This window comes from Ovis aries, chromosome 1, assembly GCF_016772045.2.
Source record: "Ovis aries strain OAR_USU_Benz2616 breed Rambouillet chromosome 1, ARS-UI_Ramb_v3.0, whole genome shotgun sequence".
NCBI classification, from domain to species: Eukaryota; Metazoa; Chordata; class Mammalia; order Artiodactyla; family Bovidae; genus Ovis; species Ovis aries.
The window spans coordinates 112,205,767-112,227,469 of NC_056054.1; the positions used below are offsets into that span (position 1 = coordinate 112,205,767).

The 21,703-nt window shown below is 46.1% G+C and overlaps 1 protein-coding gene and 2 pseudogenes across 1 annotated transcript; 2 read left to right on the forward strand and 1 right to left on the reverse strand.

Moving 5' to 3' along the window:
* Positions 1–8,475: 8,475 nt before the first annotated feature.
* On the forward strand, positions 8,476–9,099 carry LOC101104549 (large ribosomal subunit protein uL13-like; annotated as a pseudogene).
* A 947-nt stretch (positions 9,100–10,046) lies between these two features.
* Positions 10,047–11,126, forward strand: LOC114108808 (voltage-dependent anion-selective channel protein 2-like; annotated as a pseudogene).
* A 1,611-nt stretch (positions 11,127–12,737) lies between these two features.
* On the reverse strand, positions 12,738–20,442 carry LOC114113243 (intelectin-1-like). The gene is made up of 8 exons (XM_027965470.2): positions 20,286–20,442; positions 19,935–19,998; positions 19,197–19,304; positions 18,002–18,249; positions 17,516–17,674; positions 17,003–17,123; positions 15,794–15,897; positions 12,738–13,000 (listed from the first exon to the last, which is right to left on the reverse strand). The coding sequence occupies exons 1-8, from the start codon at positions 20,295–20,297 to the stop codon at positions 12,848–12,850; spliced, it is 969 nt and encodes a 322-aa protein (XP_027821271.1). The 5' UTR covers positions 20,298–20,442; the 3' UTR covers positions 12,738–12,847.
* Between the last annotated feature and the right edge of the window lie 1,261 nt (positions 20,443–21,703).

A 21,703-nucleotide genomic window follows, 5' to 3' on the forward strand; every position in this document is an offset into this window, starting at 1 on the left:
GGAAATCTCATGGGCAGAGGAGACTGGCAGACTACAGTCCATGGGGAACCAAAGAGTTGGACTCAACTGAAGTGACTTAGCATGAACCCACACACCCCTGAACCCCAGTGATCAAAACAAAGGGTGATCTACACAACAACTGTATTTTAAATGTTTAGAGAATTTCATATTACCTGGTCTCTGGTGAAATTGGTTATCTATCTAGTTGTCAATGCCGCATTCATGGAGCATTTTTAAATGCATTCACCTTGCATTTTTAAATCTATTTAACTGTTAAATGTACTAACCACCAAAATGAAACTGACCTTTGTGAAAACTGTTTTTAAAAAAGTAAAGACAAAACCTTCTCTCCAGGGTTTCTCAACCGTAGCACTCTTGATGTTCTAGATCGCTCTGCATTTGGGGAAGGCGTCCTGTACCGTCCGGTGTTTCACAGCAGGAGCTGGGCTCTGCCCAGTAGTGCTCGTGTCACACCATATCAACTGGCGTCTGCATTGGATGCATCAAGAGGCAGTCTTCACCTGGGGATCTGAGGATTTCTCCTGGTTCACTTCAGCTCAGTTCAGTCACTCAGTCGTGTCTGACTCTTTGTGACCCCATGAATGCAGCAGGCCAGGCCTCCCTGTCCATCACCAACTCCCGGAGTCCACCCAAACCCATGTCCATTGAGTTGGTGGTGCCATCCAACCATCTCATCCTCTGTCATCCCCTTCTCCTCCTGCCCTCAATCTTTCCCAGCATCAGGGTCTTTTCAAATGAGTCAGTTCTTCGCATTAGGTGGCCAAAGTATTGGAGTTTCAGCTTCAACATCAGTTCTTCCAATGACACCCAGGACTGATCTCCTTTAGGATGGACTGGTTGGATCCCCTTGCAGTCCAAGGGACTCTCAAGAGTCTTCTCAACACCACAGTTCAAAAGCACCAATTCTTTGGTGCTCAGCTTTCTTTATAATCCAGCTCTCACTCTCATCCATACATGACCACTGGAAAACCATAGCCTTGACTAGACCTGGTAGATCAGGTCAAATTTGAGCCAAGGTGGAGGACACTCAGCTAGTTGTCAGTAAATTGCTTGATGTTGTGTGAACCTACCCCAACACATAGATGTTGCAATTAGTACTAAAATCATTTTAGGGACACTGCCCTAAGCGATAAAGGACATGGCAGGTGTGACCTCAATCTTTTTTCCCTGCTGAATCTGAATAATAGTTATCTTTTCTGCTCTAAGATGTTTATGTTGAGGGCTTGATTGGATTGACCAATGATGGTAGGGTAGGAAAATTAAGGAATGGCATCCCCTGTTCTTTAACTCCCTCAGGGAATCCAAAGAAAGAGGAGCAAACTTGTGTCTGGGACCCAAGACTTGAAGTTCCAAACTCAGAACATTTAAAATGGAAATCAACCCAAAGAAGGCATTATTTTAAAACGTCCTTTTAGGTCTCAGTCAATTTGCAAAATGAATTCAGAGAAACTCAGAACCACAAAGTGATGTAATTTATTCCCTTCTCTCTTTGTTAGCATTCTATTTTTCCATCTCTGAGGGTCTGGGCTTAGGAGCTGGGTTCCACGTCTCACACCGCACAGCTCTCGGTGGTAGAACAGGAGCACAGCTGCCTCAGTGATCTCCCGGCTGGAGCTGTGACCCCAGTGAGTTCCATATCCATTCCAGTCAAAGGAGGAGAAATCTGCACACTTCAGGGGACTGTTCTCTGAAAAGTATTCTCCTCCACCGAGGCAGTGCTGGGGGACAGGGAGAAGACACAGTGAGGGGTTGGCTCTGGACACCAACAAGCTCTGAATCTTCGAATCAGAATCTTTGGTCTGTTCCTAGAATCTTTAGTCTGTTCCTACCTGGCTTTGTTCCCCCGTCCATAAAACCCACTCCTCCAGTAGACTCTGAAACAATGTACTTCTCTGAATTCCTTTTGAACCTCCCTCATATTAACCCTCAGGCCTGCTAGCCTACCTTTCCCCATAAACGCTTTTCCTCAGGGCTCTGGCCACACCTCACTATCTGGATGATGGCTCATCTTCATAAACCAGGGCCCCTTGTTTATGTGACTACCACAGGTGACACCTTATGAAGCTTGCCATCATGCGTTTATATCTCTATCCCAGTTCATCTGAGTCCCTTAATGACCCTGTCAGCTATGCATCTCTAGGATCTATTGCTAGTATCATACACTTTGAAAGAATCAGTTTTTGCAGGGGGACATGCAAATGGGGCTTTCCAAGTGTCCCAATGGTAAAGAATCTGCCTACCAATGCAGGAGATGCCAGAGACAGGAGTGGGATCCCTGGGTTGGGAAGATCCACTGCAGTAGGACATGGCAACCCACCCTGATATTTCTGCCTGAAAAATTCCAAGGACAGAGGACAAAAATTCCATGCACAACTCATGGCACATGCAAATGGGCACAGATGCACGGGATAAGGCTCCATGAAAGCCAGAGTGGGGTAACACCCTACCCTCCAAAGCGCACGTCTGTATTATCCTCTGAACATAAGCGAGAGGCCCTTCCACAAGGCCGTAGCTGCTGCGTCTTCACTGACACATGGACAAACTGATAATTGAAGGGGGAAGTGAAGATGTCCTTGACCTCAGGGTCACATTTCTCAGAGTGACAGGTGTGGGAGGAAAGTGCGCTAAGTGAACTTTATTATTCTTACAGTTCTGACTCCCTATTTCTCCTCCCCCTCAGCCAGAAAATGACCCTCAAAGACAGTCTCCAGTCACCCCAACTATGGTGCTCTCTTCTACAAGACTGGAAAAGCAACAAAAACGTAAAGCTCCTACAAGTTAATATGAATACTCGGGAATAACTTCATGACCTCAACATACGGAAATACTTCTTAAACACAATATAGAAGTACTAATCATACATGAGAATACAAACAAATTAGACTTCAGTACAGGAAATTATGTCCAGTGGTCAAAAGATAAAAGGTTTCAATTATGAAATAGGTCCTGGGGATATATTGTACAGAATGGTGACTAATACTATATTGTACATTGACGAGTTGTGAGAGAATAGATATTAATTTCTCATCACAAGAAAAAAATTGTAACTACATATGCTTGTGGGTGTGGACTAGATTTATTATACCAATCACATGCAGTGCATAAAAATATAGAATTATTATGGTATAAACTTGAAATTAATATAATGTTAAATGTCAGTTGAATTTCAATTAAAAAGCGATAGTAACACTTTAAAAATTATGTTCACGAAATATCAGCAAAAGAGTAAAACTACAAGCCATGGAGAAGCATATCATCATACTCCACAGGGTGGGTGCCCTCTCGTGCACTCACACGGACAGGTCGTGGTCTGTGTTGTCCAGCAACTCACGTGCTCATCGTTGCAGCCAGTGACTTTCATTCCAGCACACGGGGCATTGCTCTCTCATGTTCACTGCCCGTTATATGAGAGTCGGATTCTCTAAGTGCAGACTTCCTCTCCTGGACCCAATCCTTCAGAGAATAAATTCTCTGGTAGGAAAACCTCTTGTTGTTTCTTGACAAGCCAAATTTGTCAGCCTGCTTGGCAAACAAACTGCCTGTGCAGCTGTCTCCTGGCCCTCTTGCCATTCTTCTGTAGGAACTGAGGCTCAGGAAACCAGCACAAGAAAATTCTGATACTCTGGCGACTGCTATGAACAATAAATTTCCTTGCCACACTGCCAGGAGTTTCCTGTTTACTGCCAGCATCTATGAAACTGTGAGTGGCTAACTCTTTAGCTTAGGAGAAAGGGAAAATCTTACACTCATCACTGCTCAAGAGTCACCAGGATAGACAGAAGAGATGGGCACACTGTTCTTTATCTCCATGACGGAGATCTGTTGAGCTTAAAAGTGTTTAAAATGAGAGGATCCTGGATTGGTTTATTACTTACCACCTGCTTCACCACAACTTTCTTAGATTTCCTTGCTGCTTCGAGGCAGGAAAGACCAGAAAGGGGCTTAGGTTCTGCTCTTGCAAAATGTCTCAGGAGGATGGGATGCTGCTAAAGGATGCAAATATAATTCTCTAACAGTCTGAAGCTGCTCACACCAGCCTTCCAGGCCATCATCTCCCAGTCCCTGCCCACTTCACCAGTTCATCACTGGACTGTGAAGCCACAAAGGTCAGGATGCTCTCGGGTAAGACTAGCTGACCATGATCTAGTACCTGCTTGACACTTGCATTCTTCTGCTCAGCTAATTAAAAATAAAAAGTATCATTACTTCTACTGTGACCTTTGGACTTGAGAGGATGGGGGACTAGACAAGGTTGCTCATTGCCACAACCCTCACCAGCACCTTCTGGGAACCCCGAGGCCAAGGCAATTGGAGCAGGAGCAACTAGAAGGAAGCGCAGTCTTCTCCACAGCTCCCCTGAGCTCCCTGAGCTCCCTCAGCCACCCAGAGGCATAGAGTGGGGCTCCAGGACATGCACTAGCTTCAGATCAGATCCAGAGAGGCCAGGCAATCAGCACCCAGATCACAGTTCTGTCAGCTGCAAAATGTGACTTCTCTGCATCTGCACGACTCCCTCTCTGGGCCAGAACATCACCAGCTCCTACCCAACTCTGCTCCACCTGGGTGAACACCTGCGTGAGCTGAAGAAGCAGCGGCTCCTGAGTGACTTACCTGCACTCGGACCTCTGGTGGCCACAGAGAGGAACAGCAGGAGGCAGAATTGGGGCTGTGTCCTCTCAAGGACATGCAGACGGTTAGTCCATCCATTCTCTTGCCCTCATTTTGTTCCGTCAACTTCCTAGTAAGGAAAACTCAACAGAAAGTGATGGCTTTCTAGGCATTCTGGAACCTCCTGGAAATGCCCCCACTCCATCCAACCCTACAAAGCCTTACGGGGCCGTGAGTTTTTCTCTGAATCTCTCCATCCCTGAGACCAAGACCAGGGAGCTGGAATTGTGGTTCCTCACACACCTGGATCTTGTCTCAGACTCAGAACAGATTCGTCACTTCACAGAGAGCTCCCTCCTTCCATCCTCACAGATGAAGGAACGGAGAGTTCCCTGCCAGGTGGAGACTTAGAGCACTGCCTCTGCAGAGAGTCTGAGGTGGGTGAAATGCTGAGCCTCTGGGGAGAGCAAAGGGTGGGCCCTGCCTATCGCAGCCCACATTGGGCTGCAGGCCCCACCCTCGAGCTGTCCTTCCTTGAAGGTTCCTGAGGCTCGGCCCCGGCAATGAGAAGGATTGTGTAACTGTCTGGAGAGGCAGGAGGCAGCACTCGTGGTCACACAGGTGACACTCACCATGAGGGGGGCGAGCCCTGCAGGGTCAGAGCACACACAGTGTTCCCTTCCATAACAGACTCCGGATGGATGGGACCTCACAGTTCTTCCCTGCAGCCTGTCCTGCTTCCACCTGAGTCAGATGCTCCAGGGCCTCACACACCACCATCAGGTCATCATCCTTCCAGTCTCTTCTGAAACTTCTCCATGAAGCCCGCCCTGACACCCCCACCCCAGGCAAGGCTGACGGATGCTTCACTGTCCTACTACTGGACTTTCTCCAACCCCTAACTGTGGCACGTCACACTGCATGTATTTCTTTTATTTACTCTTGGGTTAGAAATAATTGAAAATTTACAGAACATTGCCAAAATAACAATATTACTAAAAAAAAGTCCATATAGTTTCTATCTAAATTCGTCTTTGTTTTGAAAAATAAATATTCACAGGAAATGTTTACAGGGTGGAGGAGGATTAGTAAGAATGTGAATTATACTTTTTCATATTTCATCCCGTTTGCTTTATCATGTATTCCTTCTCTCTAAATGCACACAAAAACTCACAAACTCACTGTGCTTCCTTCTAGATACTCCTGCAAGTCCTCCCATAGCAGCACCACCCCCACCCGCCTCACCTGCGCCGCCATGATCTGAGGTCTGGGGAGGGCGGCTGGCCTGGCCTCTGCAGCTCCACACCTCATATCTCCGGTACATTCATTTTGTACCAGAAACAATTTTGAGAAAGTATTCTGTTGAGACAGAGCCTTCCTTGCTCCTGGTGGAGTGGCCACCCCACACACACCCACCTGTGCCACAGAGCAGGAGGCCCAGTCAGCTGCCCGAGCCACAGAGAGCCCGCTACCAACATACTGCAGTGTTTTTATGTTTCAAAGGTCATACGTCCTCATTCACTCACCCAGCCCTTCAAGTACCTTCTACTCTCTCAGTGCCAGGGCCAGACCACAGGGGTTTCCTGCTGCAGGAATTGGGGGCTGGGAACAGCAAGAGGGATAGTAGTCTGGGGATGGGGTTACCATTCTCTACTTTGTGGAGAGGCTCACTCAGATGCACTGGGATTCTTCACTCTGCCTCACCCTGCCTTTTTAGGGCAAATAACACAGCAGAACCAGGTGGGTATTTTAGCATATATGTATAAAAAGAATTCTAATTTGCAAAAGAAAGAAAGACAGGCAGAGTGATCATACATCACAGAGTTCCTGAGGCTTTTCTTCATTGCTTTCTTTTTGTCCTGGTCCTTATCTTTCTGAATTGGCATATAGCAACTCAGGTGTTGGCACTTTCCTCTTTGCCTCAGGGTTCCATGTGTGGAGGACACAGGCTAAGATAAAAAGCATCAGAAGCGGTCCTGGAAACAGGCTGTCAGGATGGGCTTTAGAGTCACATTTCTCATATACCTGAAAGGAAGAGTGACCCACTGCTGCTGATCAGTGGGATTATGAGAACGCCTGGCACTTCCCTCTCCACTTTTCCTTTCCCATTTTGTGCCCTTGTGCCCTGTAGGTCAATTTCTCTCATCTCTGAACTCTCTGTGGACCAGAAGTTAGGAATCAGGGAGAGAAGCTAGGAAGGAAACTGTAGAAGCAGCAAGGAACTTTAGAGCACTGGCTATGAAGAGGAGCTGGGGAAAGCGAGGGAGATGCTAGGAGGTGGGGATTGCCGCCCCCTCCTGTCCTTCCAGTAATGGACAGCCTCAACTGGGGAGACGTGGAAGAGTTTGTGGCTGGACTGTGTGTGGGAACATGCTGGAAATGTTTACAGGGTGGAGGAATGCTCAGTTCAGTTCAGTCACTCAGTCGCATCCAACTCTTTTCAACCTCATGGACTGCAGCACACCAGGCCTCCCTGTCTATTACCAACTCCCTGTCTACTCAAACTCATGTGCATTGAGTCAGTGATGCCATCCGACCATCTCATCCTCTGTCATCCCCTCTCCTCCCACCTTCAGTCTTTCCCAGCATCAAGGTCTTTTTCAATGAGTCAGTTCCTCACATCAGGTGGCCAGTGTATTGGAGTTTCAGCTCCAGCATCAGTGCTTCCAATGAATATTCAGGATTGATTTCCTTTAGGATGGACTGGTTGGATCTCCTTGCTATCCAAGGGACTCTCAAGAGTCTTTTCAACACCACAGATCAAAAGTATCAATTCTTCAGCACTCAGCTTTCTTTATAGTCCAACTCTCACATCCATACATGACTAATGGAAAAACCATAGCTTTGACTAGATGGTCCTTTGTCAGCAAAGTGATGTCTCTGCTTTTTAATATGCTGTCTAGGTTTTTCATAACTTTTCTTCTGAAGAGCAAGCGTCTTTTAATTTCATGGCTGCAGTCACTGTCTGCAGTGATTTTGGAGCCCAAAAATAAAGTCCCTCACTGTTTCCATTGTTTCCCCATCTATCTGCCATGAAGTGATGGGACCAGATGCCATGATTTTGGTTTTGTGAATGTTGAGTTTTAAACCAACTTTTTCACTCTCTTTCACTTTCATCAAGAGGCTCTTCAGTTCTTCTTTGCTTTCTGCCCTAAGTGTGGTGTTATCTGCATATCTGAGTTTATTGATATTTCCTTGGCAATCTTGATTCTAGCTTGTGCTTCATCCAGTCCAGCATTTCTCATGGCATACTCTTCATATAAGTTAAATAAGCAGGGTGACAATATACAGCCTTGATGGACTCCTTTCCTTATTTGGAACCAGTCTGTTGTTCTATGTCCATTTCTAACTGTTGCTCCCTGACCTGCATACAGATTTCTCAGGAGTCAGGTCAGGTGGTCTGGTATTCCCATCTCTTGAAGAATTTTCCACAGTTTGTTGTGATCCTCACAGTCAAAAGTTAGTAAGAATGTAAAAGAGTAAATAAATATTTGATTATGAGAGAGTATTGTTTTTTGTGAATTTAGATTCATCACCAATCACCAGTCCATAATAGCATAATTCAAAATGTACTTTAGGGGAAAAAAATTGTCAGTCTGTATCTGTGTGGAGAGAGAATAGTGTGACTTAAAGCTCCCCCATTCCAAACTTGCATCCAGTCCAGCTTCTCCCTGTGAACTATTTAGGATTTATTGTTAAAAAAAAATACTTTATTGTAAAAAATTAATACACATACAGAAAAGGATTAAAAGCATAAATAGACAGTTTAATGAATCATGAAAGTAAATACCTATAGATTCACCATCCTGTTTTAGTAACAAAAGTTTCTTTCCCACACAAATGCCAAAGATGGCGGAGGGGCAGGTCCTGGTGTTTGATAGCTGAGGCCATCTCCTGGCCTACCTGGCAGCCACCCTGCCCAAGAAGGTGCTTCTAGACCAGAAGGTAGTATTCCTGCACTCCTAGGGAATCAGTATTTCCTGGCAGTTTCTACAGAAACAAGTTGAAGTGCCTGGCCTTCCTCTGCAAGCAGGTAAACGCCAACCCCTCCCAAATCCGAACACCCAACTGCATCTTCTGGCTGACAGTGTGAGACATAGTACCCCCAAGACCAGGCAAGGCCAGGCCACTCTGGACCACCTCAAGGTACTTGATGGGATCCCACCACCCTATGGCATGAAAAAGTGGACAGTGATCCCTGCCATCCTCAAGGTGACGTCTTGACATCTATGTCCATCTGACACCTATGTGCAAGTTTTCCTGCCTAGGGCACCTGGCTCATGAGGCTGATTGGAAGTACGAGGCAGTAGCAGCCACCCTGGAGGAGAAGAGAAAGAAGAGCAACATCCATTAGTGGGGAGGGGGAGGCGGAAGCAGCTCAGAAGGCTACAGAAGCAAACTGAAAAGAACATAGAGAAGAAAACTGACATATTCACAGAGGCCCTCAAGACCCAGGGATTCCTAGCCTGAGACCCATAAAACTGACTGCTGAGTTTTCAGGAGAAAAGAAACAGAAGTTTGCCAGGGCTCCAAACATATTCCTTCCAGATGACAAATCTCTTCTGAGCCATATCCTTCAAGATGATTTGCAGATAATGAAACCCACAACAGATAGGAGAAGGTAACTGGGGGCTGGCCACAAACAGGTGGGCTCCAGATCAGTTGGAGAAGGTTGATGATGTTGAGTCCCAATTACCCCACCAACAACCAATCAGAAGAGTGTCCACCTGTTGATCTAGCATACAGCAACCCTCTTACCCATCCTGCCTTTAAACATTTTTCCCTGAAAGCCAGTTGGGAGTTCAGGATCCAGGATTTGAGCATTAGCTACCCAAACTCCTTGCTTAGAGTCTTCAGAAAATACTGCACTTTCCTTCACCACAATCCCGCATCAGTAGCTTGGCTTTACACATCTAGCAGATTCAAGCTGGGATTTGTAGCAACCTGACATAAAGAGAGAGAAATAAGGCAAGAGGTAACAAAAAGGAGTAAGAAAGAAGGGTTAAAGGAGAAGGACAGAAATCTGGAATGAGCTAGTAAGGGGGAAAGATTTATTAGGGAGGTGGAAAAAAGAAAAAGATACTAGAAAAGATACTAGAAAAAAGCAAACACAGCTGACCCATGAGCAAAGCTGGTTTGAACTGTGCTTGTCCACTTATATCTTGGATTTTTCCAATGTTAAATCACATAGTCCTACGCAATTCATGGAGTGGGATAAGCTACCCACTCCAGTATTCTTGCATGGAGAATTCTCATGGACAGAGGTGCCTGATGGGCTACAGTCCATGGGGTCACAAAGAGTCGGACATGACTGAGATACTAAGCACAGCACAGCACACAATTCATAACTTGTTGAATCTGCAGATGTGGAACACAGACCTGGAGGAACTGCAGATATGAAGAAACTATGGGTACAAATGACCAACCGTAAGTTATATGTGGATTTTAGACTGTTTGGAGGACTGGTGACCACAATCCACACATTGTTCTAGGGTCAACTGTACATTAACCATTGTTGACCAACTATCATACAAATCAGGTTTAGTCAAGAACAACCACAGGGCTTTCACTTCACCTTCCAACCAAGATAGCTGCTGCTCAACTCAGAGCAAACACCGTGGCCTCAGCTGCGGCTACAGAACTCACCTGAGGAGACACCGGACCACCTCCTCTCACAGTCTTGCCATCACACCTATACAGAGAATTCTGTATATGAGCAATGTGCATTCATCTACATATGTGGACCTTAGCAAATCTGCCAGAGATAGTCTCAATGAAGGATTTGGTTTGGTGTTGTCACGATGTGAAAATAAAATGACGCACTGACAAGGCATGGTCAGCACCCGAATCATCTAATACACAGGTCATGTTCCTGGCAGCTTGCAGACCAAATATATACACTGTATGATCGATCACAGAACAATGCAACACTGACAACACTCTGGGAACAGAATTAAATTACAAATGGGAGCCAGATTTGTCAAAGTTTGAATCTGAGCTTAGTACTACCTTCTCACACTAACATGGTAAAGAAAAATGCTAAAATCAAGTCTTCTTACAAGAGAGTGTGTTTGTGATGTTGACTAGGATTTTGATGAATCTGCAATCCATGATTCAACTGTCTTTGACTATGAGGTCTGGTTTTTGGATTCCAGCCCATGACCTGGGACCGTGCCGAATCCAAGCTGACAAGGGATAACTTTACAATGCATTACAGACTGGGGACATCCAGCTACAAGCTCTGGTGTGATTCTGTGGACAGAATTTGGAGGATCAATTTATCAGAAAGAAATTTATCTTGACACTTGGGTGAATCTTGCTTGGGCATTAGGTACCAGCTGGACTTATTTGAACATTGCAGATAATATCAATCAGAACCCACTGCTTCTGTTTCTGCAAAAACCAACAATTCTAGTTCAGTTGGAATGGGCTACTTTCAGACTCTGCCTCAGAGATCTTCAGTCATGTTAATGAAGTTAGAATCTGCCTTGAAATGAGACGGTTGAAACTTTCAAGCCCATTCACCTTGACTCTCCTGAAAAGAAAAGGGTTGGAAGGTTTAATCAATTTCCCTAGTTGTTGCGGTCCTTTAATGGACCGGAACCTGGTGGTCTGGAGTCGACCGATATGAAAGTAAAGGAGAAAGAAAGAGGCTGATATTCCTTGGTTTACACAGAAAGCCAATAAAGTCCCTGACAAGGGACTTGCTTTGTTCACGGAGGTCTCAGGCGCCCTCTTGATGGAGTGAAGACGCAGAGCGCCTTCTGGAGAGGGTCTTAGAAGCCCAGGCAGAAAAGTGAACTCAGAGGGCCTCTGTGCTCCAAGGGATCAACCTGAAAAAGAGAGAGAGAGAGAGAAAGACACAGGGACAAGAGCTCTGATGGAGCAAAGGTGTTTTAATTAACTTGGTGTGTGTATATATACTGTCTTACAAAGTTGTTATTCTTAGCAAAGATAAAGATTAAAGTTCCAGACTTACAAAACATAGGCAATCCATATTAAAGAGAGAGATTTGTAAACGATCACTTTTACTGTAAGGTTCACAAGGAGGAAGAGGATACTTATCACTGTATAGAAAAATTAATGATGGAAATGCCTGGATTCTTCAGCCCCTGGGAGAGGCTCGCCTCTCCTCTTAATTCCTGAGTATTCCTGACAGATCTGAAACAGCACACAGGAAGCCTCCTGTTAAATGTATCCTGACACTTAGTCAATGATTTAATCAAACCTGTCTGTGTAAAAACCCCAAAAAGATACAGTTTAGAGAGCTTCAGGGTTGGTGAATATGTGGAGATTGGGAAGAAATGCTTCAGGGCAAGGAAGCTCTGGGCCTTTCACCTGTACTGGCTCCAGCTGTCTCTTCCATCTGGCTGTTCCTGAGTTATACCCTTTTCTGATAACTCATCATCTAGTAGATAAAATGTTTCATTGAGTTTTCTGAGCCACTCTAGCAATTTAATTGAACCCAAGGAGGGATTCACTGGAACCTCCAATCTACAGCCAGTCAGTCAAAGCACAGGTGACAATCTGGACTTGCAACCGGTGTCTGGAGTAGGGGATTCAAGGGACAGACTTGTAGAACTGAGCCCTTCACATGGGGATCTGACGCTGTCTCCTGGTAGACTAGGTCAAAATGGAGTTGAGTTGTAGGACATCCCACTAGGTGTCAGTGAATTCCTTGGTATTGTGAGAACCCTCCCTAAAACAGAGATGTTGCAAATAGTACCAAATCATTTTAGAGACACTGTCCCAACTGTCAAAATTGGAGGAATAAAGGAAATGGACAGCTGTGACCTCAATTTCTTTTTTCCCTACTGAAACTAAATAATAATCAGCTTTTCCTCTTTAAGATACTTATGCAGAGAGCTTGATTTGACTAACCAATAATAGAATGGTAGGAAAATTAAGAATGATTTTTCCCTGCTCCTCAGTCTCCCATAGGGGTTCCCTAGAAAGAGAAGCAAATGTGTGTCTTGGATACCTGAGACTAGAAGTTCCAAACTCCGAAAGTCTAAAGTAGAAATCACCAGCTTACAAGGTGTTATTGTAAAACATCACTCCAGGTTTCAATTTGTAAAAGGAATTAAAAGAAACTGAGAGTCACAAACTGCACAAAGTGATGGAATTTATTCCCTTCCCCTCCTTGTTAGCATTCCATTTTTCCATTTCTGAGGGTCTGGGCTTAGGAGCTGGCTTCCTGTCTCACACCACACAGCTCTCAGCGGTAGAACAGGAGCACAGCTGCCTCAGTGATCTCCCGGCTGGAGCTGTAACCCTGGTGAGCTCCATATCCATTCCAGTCAAAGGAGGAGAAATCCCCACACTGCACTGGATTGCCCTCTGGGAAGAATCCTCCTCCACCGATGCAGTGCTGGGGGGCAGGGAGAAGACACAACAAGGGGTTGGCTGTGGACACACCAGGGAGCTCTTAATGGTCAAATCCCTGTAAATGTGGTCTTCTTCCTACTTGCCTTGACCCCTCCCCTGAAAAAACCTTTCCCTCCAGTGGGCTCTGAAACCATGCTTTCCTGAATTCCTTTCTACTTTCCTTCATGCTTATTCTCAGATCTCCTCAACCATGCTTTTTCCTCAATGGATCCCCTAAAGGCTATTGATTCCTCACAATTCTGTCCACACCTCACTCTCCTGATGATGGTCTGTCTTCTCCCATGACTTTTGCTAGGACCAACATAATCACCTATTGCCAAGATATACTCCTAAATCTGAATGACCAGCCAGTTATTTTCTGGGCTTGAAATCCCATATCCAGCTGCCCTGTGAATGTCTCCACCTACATATCACTAAATCTAAAACTCCACTTAAGCAAAACAAAACTAATTCGCTCTCTTGCTGCCCTTGAATCTATTTCTCCTCCTGTCACCCATCTTAATTGACAGCACTCAACCACCCAAAACAAAACCCTGAAGTCTGTTGCCTCTTTCACTTCCCATCCCCCACGTTCATTTAATCATCAAGAACTGCTGATTTCACTGTCTAGGCATCCATGCTTGCTCTTTTAAATTTATCAAGGCCACCCTGGCTCAGGTCCTCAGTATTTCACATCTGTACCTTTACACCAGCCTCATGGTCTCACTGGAGAAGGCAATGGCACCCCACTCCAGTTCTCTTGCCTGGAAAATCCCATGGTAGGCTGGTAGGCTGCAGCCCATGGGGTCGCTAAGAGTCGGGCACGACTGAGCGACTTCACTTTCGCTTTTCACTTTCATGCATTGGAGAAGGAAATGGCAACCCACTCCAGTGTTCTAGCCTGGAGAGTCCCAGAGACAGAGGAGCCTAGTAGGCTGCCATCTGTGGGGTTGCACAGAGTTGGACACGGCTGAAGCGACTTAGCAGCAGCAGCATGGTCTCACTGACTCATTTCCCTGCTCTTGAATGATCAGGTCACTAATCTGTTCAAACTCCTCTGATGTGTCCCCTAACATCAGATTATAGGTGTCCCATCACCTATAACATAAACTCTGTGTCCTGAACATAATTCAAAAGCCCCTCCTTGCCCTACTTCTTGCAAGTATTTCCAGCATCAGCTCTTGATTCTACACCATGTGCATACCATGATACAATTTACACAACAGCTCACTGCCCCCTCAACACACCATGGTCTATTAAATCCCAGTGATTTTGAACATGTCAGTCACTCATGCTCAAGGACACTACTCTGCCCCTTGCTGCCTATTGAATTTTACACACATCTTTTGACATTCAGCAAAGGTGTCACCTTCCTTCAGAATCAGCTGTGTGCCATTAGTACAGGTAGCAGCTCCTGTATTGTGTTCCCGGAGCCCCTTGTTTATGTTGCTACCACAGGCGATACCACATGAGATTGCAATCGTGCATTTATATCTCTCTCCCACTCAGTCTGAGCTCCTTAGGATGACTCTGTCAGCTTTGCATCTCTAATAGCTGCACTTTGTAGGTTCCCTAGCATGTATTTTTAAGGGATCAGTGCTTGCAAGGGTACATGCAAATGAGCATTAATGAGCAAGATAAGGCTCCTTGGAAGCCAGTGTAGGGGAAACACGTCTCACCCTACTCCCAGAGCCCACACCTGCATCATCCTCCAAATCATAATTTAGGGACCCTTCCATGAAGACACAGCTATCACACCTCGACCGAGAAATGGACAACTGGTAACTGAACAGGGAAGTGAAGATGTCCTTGACTTCAGGGTCACGTTTCTCAGACTGACAGTTGTGGAAGGAAAAGGTACTGAATGAATATTCTTGTTCTTAGAACTCTGACTCTCTCTTCCTCCTGCCCCCCAGCCATAAATGTCCTTCAGAGACAGTCTCCACTAACCACAACTACGGTGCTCGCTTCTCAATACTGGGAAAAAATAAAAACATAAAGTTTCTACATTGAATGTAGAATAGCATCATGATCTCGACATAGGAAAATACTTCTTAAACACAGCATCAAAGTACTAATCATACATGAGAATACAGATAAATTGGACTTCAATACAAGAAATTATATCCATTAGACAAATGTACAAACTTTCAGTTATAAAATAAGTCCTGGGGAATGTAAAGTATAGACTAGTGACTATAGTTAATAATACTGATTGGTACACTGAAAAGTTACTAAGAGAGTAGATATTAAAATTTTTATCACAAGACAAAAGAATTTGAAACTATTTGTGGTAGTGGGTGTAGGGTAGTTGGGTTACTGTGATGATCATTTCAAAATACATAAAAATATAGAATCATTATGTTATATACTTGAAGCTAATAAAATGTTTTATGTCCATTGAATCTCAATTTAAAGCAATGCTGCTACTGCTGCTAAGTCGCTTCAGTCGTGTCCGACTCTGTGAGACTGCATAGACGGATGCCCTCATAGACGAGGCTCCCCAGTCCCTGGGATTCTCCGGGCAAGAACACTGGAGTGGGTTGCCATTTCCTTCTCCAGTGCATGAAAGTGAAAAGTGAAAGTGAAGATGCTCAGTCGTGTCTAACTCTTCGCGACCCCATGGACTGCAGCCTACCAGGCTCCTCAATAGTAACAATTTAAAAAGTGTGTCCACAAAATACCAGCAAAAGAATAAAATGCAAGCCAAGGAGATTTACATTAAAACATCCCAATCAAGTGTTCCCCTGCACACATAGACACACACGCACAAGCCAGGGATCATCCCTAAACTCACGAACTCAGTGTTGCAGCCAGTGACTCTCATCCCAGCACACAGGGCATTGGCAGCTCCCTCATTGTTAAACACCCTGAACTGGACAAATCCTGCAACAAATTCTCCTGGAAAAGAGAGGCAGAGCAAGGCCTAAGTATTCAAAGGATGAACTGGAAACAATTTCCCTTTGACCAGCCCAGGGATTCCCTAAATCAACAGGTCAGGTTACAGCCCAGGACTCCAAGCTTAGGGGATGAAACCCAGCACTTCTGTGGACAGCGGCTGCTACATCCTGGCTCTGAATTTGGCTGGAAGGGAACCTCCTTCCATCTGAGCTAACAAGACCAAGGCTTATGTTCACAAGAGTCACTTGTCTGCCTAGGGCTCATAGGAGAAATTAGAGTCCACTGAGAGATCAGCAAGAAGACCTCCAGAGGTCCAGTAGCAATAAGCAATGATCAGAAGTGGCCATCGATTCATGTCAATGTATGGCAAAACCAATACAGTATTGTAAAGTAAAATAAAGTAAAAATTTAAAAAAAAAAAAAAGAAGTTGCCATCGGTTTCTGCTGGCACACTTCTCATCCAATTACCATGACTTTATTTGCCCTACCTACCATTACCTGCTCTCATTGAAACAGTAAATGTAAAAACTGATGGTTCACATTTTCCCACCAAACATTAACTTTAGTAGTGTTAGTCTCAGTCGTGGTCGACTCTTTGTGACGCCACAGAATGCAGCCCGCCAGGTTCCTCTGTCCTAGAGATTTTTCCGGCAAGAATACTGGAGTGGGTTTCCATTTCCTTCTCCAGGGGACCGTCCCTACTGAGGTATCAAACCAATTCTCCTGTTTTATCATGCTGAAAAAATGTCTTCTTTCAAATAATAGCTATCTATCATAACAAAAACAAATTTTTCTCACTACTTTCCAAGTAGTTCTCACCTGGGAACATTAGCTTGCCTTTTTTGTGTAACTATTATGTCACACAGTATATTGATTAAGAAGTCTGGCTTTATATTCTCTACAATGGAGAGGACAGTAATTCTAACTCCATAGATTTCTCAGGATGATTAAATGACACAAACCATGTCAAGTTTCCAGAAAACAGTTTGGTGTGTTGTATTGATATGCGTTCCATAAATGCCGGCAATCATTAATTGTTGTTATTTACCCTTCCCCCAACAGTGCACCAAAGGACTGATGACTGGCTTTGGAAGCAGATACTCACGCTGACCATTTGGTGAGTAATAAGATGCAGTTTTCTCAGCATCACCAAAGTCATAGTCGACAGGAATGACTGGGCCATTGTCAGTCCAGCACTTCCCTGCTCCATACTTCACTGGGAATTTCTACAGGAAAGAAAATACAGATTGAGGAGAGTAGAGATACTGCTGTACTGGGAAGTAGAGGATTTAATGCCCTCAGGAGGCATTATTCAGACAACATTCTGAATGATAGGGATTCTTTGCCATCCCTACTCATAGCTCAGAACCTAACCAGCCTCAAGACCCTTGTTTTTCTCCTTTACCCACTTCCTTTTTCCCCAGAGCTTCTTGTGCTTCCTGGCTCACAGTTCCTCTGAGAGGCAGCACCTTAGTTCACAGGGACCCAGAGGTAGGAGAAAGCCAAGCAGAGGTTCCTCTTAGTGCAATGACCAGAGCAGACGTACTCCCCATCCAAATCATTGGCTCTCTGTTCACCAAAAGACCACGCCCCACCCCTAGCCAGCAGCCCCATGTACCTGGTAGAGTCCAAAGAGATTATGCCCCAGTCTCCGGAAGAAGCCCGTGTTGGTGTGGTACCTCAGCAGGGAGCTGTTCCTCCAGTGCTGCAGGGGGGACTTGTTGGGCACGTGCCAGATGCCCAGGTCCTGGGCCTGGATGTCGTAGTAGCCAGGGTTCTGCAGAGGGACACACACTCAGCCTTGCTAACCTGGGAGGTGCCACCAGCCAAAGACAGACATACACAACCCTCACTTGAGCTGAGAGCTGTGGACTTCAGGAGGCCAGGTGCCCAGCAGTGCTCAGAAACCCAACCTCCTCCAGCAGACGATGAGGCCCCACCACCCAAACAGCCTTGGTGGGAGGAAGCTGTGATTCAAGACATGGGCTTCTGTCTGTCATCTTCTCCAGCCCCACCTCCACCTCCGCGACTCCTGCCCTCCCTTCCACGTGCTCTGCTCTGGCCGCAACCCACTCCCCACCCTTCACACCTGGGTGCTCAGTACCTTGTAGTCATCACTGGTGGCGGCCTCTGCAGACCCAAACGTGTTGTAATTGGCCCAGTTGCCATCGCCCTCTGGGTAGTCAGCCCTGTTGCCCTGCTGACTGGACCAGCGATCACCCAACGTGCATTTCCCACGCATGTTGTTCTCATGGACGCTGGCCACCAGGGTCCAGCCACCACCTCCAGAGGTCATGTCACAGAAGGTCTGGTAGATGACACCATTCTCAGTGCGGAGGTGATACAGGCCATCTGCAGAGGAAACCAGCCAGAGACCCCCTTGTCTGAGAACAGGGAATCCCTGTCAGGCCCCATTACCAGAAAGAATTTGGGAAGTTAGAAATGTATCCTCAAGGCTCCTACACACACCCATTTCTTGAGGACAATTCTCTGTGGGTAATCTTAGAGCAGAAACACTGACTGCCTTAGTTCCAGGCTTCCTTTTCAAAAAGGCTTTATAAAGCAAACATCCAAGAAGACAGAGATGGTATCTCCCTCTGGATAGAGCCTCCTTCTGACCACCCGAGGCCTGATAAGAGCACCTGACCACATCTCAAGTCCACATCAGGATGTGGCCTCTGCAACTCAGAGCTAAGGCCAGGCATGGTCACTGCCCATTTTATGAGATTCGGATTCCCTAAGTGCAGAGTTCCTCCTCATACTCAGCCCCAAAGAAAATAAGCTGTAATATCAGAAAAGACTGGTGCTTGCTTGATGATTGCAATTTATGAGCTGCTTGGCAAACAAATTACATGTGCAGATATCTCCTGGACCTCTTCACATCACTGTGATGGGACAGGACCAGGGAAACAGCACAGGAAAAAGCTGATGCTCTGTCTACTTCTGCGTTAGTGAGTAATAAAGTACTATGCCTCTGCCTGCCAGAATCTATGACACTGGGGCAGACTAACTATTTAGCTTACTTACAAGAAGGAGAAAATCTTGTCATCAGAGCTCTGGTCACCAAACTAAGAGTCACCAGGAACACCAGAAACATTCTCCCTGTGTTCAGAAAATCATGTCTCCTACAACTACATGGGACCCAAAAGCCTCAAAATTCCCACTGGAAATATCCTAGACTGGACCCTGGAGTCAGAGCAGACACGAGTGGCAGGCACACCCCTTTTGATCACCATGACCAGGATCTGTAGCGAAAAAGGGGCCAAAAGGAGAGGATGCTGAGTTGGTTTATTACTCACCACCTGCGCTATGGCAACTTTCTTTGATTTCCTTGCAGGTTCTGGGCAGGAAAGACAGGAAAGGGGCACAGATTTCGTTCCCCCAGAACTTCCCAACAGAAGGGGTCACTGTAGAGGATGTGAGGATAATTCTCATTAATAGTGTTGCACGGCTCACTCCAGCCTTCCTGGTCATTGACTCCCAGCTCCTTTCTCCTTCACAGGCTCATCACTGGGCTTTGCAGCCCCAGAGGTCAGTGTCTTCTGTGCTAAGACTAGCTGAGCCACCATCTAGTACAGGCTTAACTCAACCTGCATTCTTCTCCACAACTAATTAAACACGAAAATTCTCTTTATGCCTATTGTGATAAATGGAATTGTGAGGATGAGGATTAGGGAAGAATGTTCCCTGGACACAACCCTGACCACCAAGCACCCTCCAGAAATCCCAAAGCCAAGGCCACGGGAGCAGGAGCAGCTAGAAGAAAACAGTCTTCGTCTCTAGGACTCCCCTGAGCCCCCTCAGCCATACAGAGACACAGACTGGGGCCCCAGGACAGGGCTTAGCTTCAGACCAAACATCCAGAGAGACAGCAACCAACACTAGGCCACAGCTCAATTTGGCTGCAAAGCGCGGCTTCTCTGCATCTCCACGACTCCACTCTGGGCCAGAACATCAGCATGCAGCCCAGCTCCATCCCCTCTGCTCCGCTGTGCACCTGGGTGAGCTCATGAAACTGCTGCTCCTGAGTGACTTACCTGCACCCCGCCCTCTGGCGGCCAGAGAGAGGAACAGCAGGAGGCAGAATCTGGCACCTGGCCCCTAAAGAAAGCAGGTGCAGAACATCATTGGCGGGTTCATTCTTTCTCTCCCTTCCACCCTTGCTGATCCATCGTTTTTCATCTTCCCATTATGATCTCTGAACTTTCTGCATATGGAAACCTCAAATGGAAAGTGACGGGATTCTGAGCATTCTCGAACCTCCTGGAATAGACCCCACCTCATCCAAGCAACTTAGCAGCAGCAGCAGCAGCATCCAACCCTCAAATCCTTAGAGGCCCACAGGTTCCTTTCTCTGAAACTCTGCATCCCTGAGACCAAGATCAGACCTGAGCTGGCATCGTGGCTCCCCACACACTCGGATCTTGTCTCAGACTCAGTTTCCTCACAGCACAGAGAGCTATCCCCTTCCTTCCTCGCAGATGCCAGGAGCTGAGACTTCCCTGCCAGGTGCAGACTCAGAGCTACTGCCTCTACAGAGAGTCCTGACATGAGTGAAGTGCTGAGCCTTTATGGGGTGAGCAAAGCATGTGGGCCCTGCCCATCCCAGGCCACTTTGGGCTGCAAGCCCCTCCCTCGGGCTTTCTTTCCTTGAAGGTTCCTAAGCCTCGGCTCCAGCAATGAGAAGGATTGTGTAACTGTCTGGAGGGGCAGGAGGCAGCAGTCTTGGTCACACAGGTGACACTCACCATGAGGAGGGCGAGCCCTGCAGGGTCAGAGCACACAGTGTTCCTGTCCGTAACAGACTCTTGGGATGGACGGGACCTCAGGGTTCTCCCCTGCAGCCTGTCCTGCTCCCACCTCGGTCAGATGCCCCAGGGCCTCACACACCTCCATCAGGTCATCATCCTTCCAGTCTCTCCTGAAACTTCTCCATGAAGCCCGCCCTGACACCCCCACCCCAGGCAAGGCTGACGGATACTCCCCTGGCCTAATAGGGACTTCATCACCCAAAATATGACATGTGCCACGCTGTCATGTCATTCGGTTTTAATTTGGAGGCTGAAATAATTGAAAATTTACAAAATATTGTGAACATAAGAGCAGTGCAAAGACACACATATAGCCTCTACCCAGATCCCCTGTTAGTTTGTATTCTACCCAGTTTGCTTTATCATCCATGCCTTCTCTCTTTATGCACACCAAAACTCACACAGCCTTTCTTTCTTCAACATATTGAGGATAAGTTACATATATGAAGGCCTTTTCCCTAGAGAAGTATGTCCTTTCCCAATACAGATATTCTCATATTAACCACAGTGCAATTATCAACTTCTATCATTAATTCTTTTCAATGTAACTGATACTTTGCTAGGGCCCGCTAGCCTGGGAGTTCTACTCAGCTCAGCCAGCATTCATCAGACTAAATTTTCTCTGGCTTTCATTACCTCCCATTATTAGGAGATTTCCTGTCCACACTGAAGCCCAAAATCCCCAGGGGATGTTCTTGTTGTTATTCAGTCACTCAGTGATGTCCGACTCTTTGCGATCCCATGAACTGCAGCAAGCCAGGCTCCCCTGTCCCTCAGTATCTCCCAGAATTGGCTCAAACTCATATATCTATTGAATCAGAAATGCCATCCAACCATCTCATCCTCTGTCATCCCCTTTTCCTCCTGCCTTCAACCTTTCCCAGCATCAGGGTCTTTTCCAATGAGCCAGCTCTTTGCATCAGGTGGCCAAAGTATTGGAGTTTCAGCTTCAGCATCAGTCTTTCCAATGAATAGTCAGGGTTTATTTCCTTTAG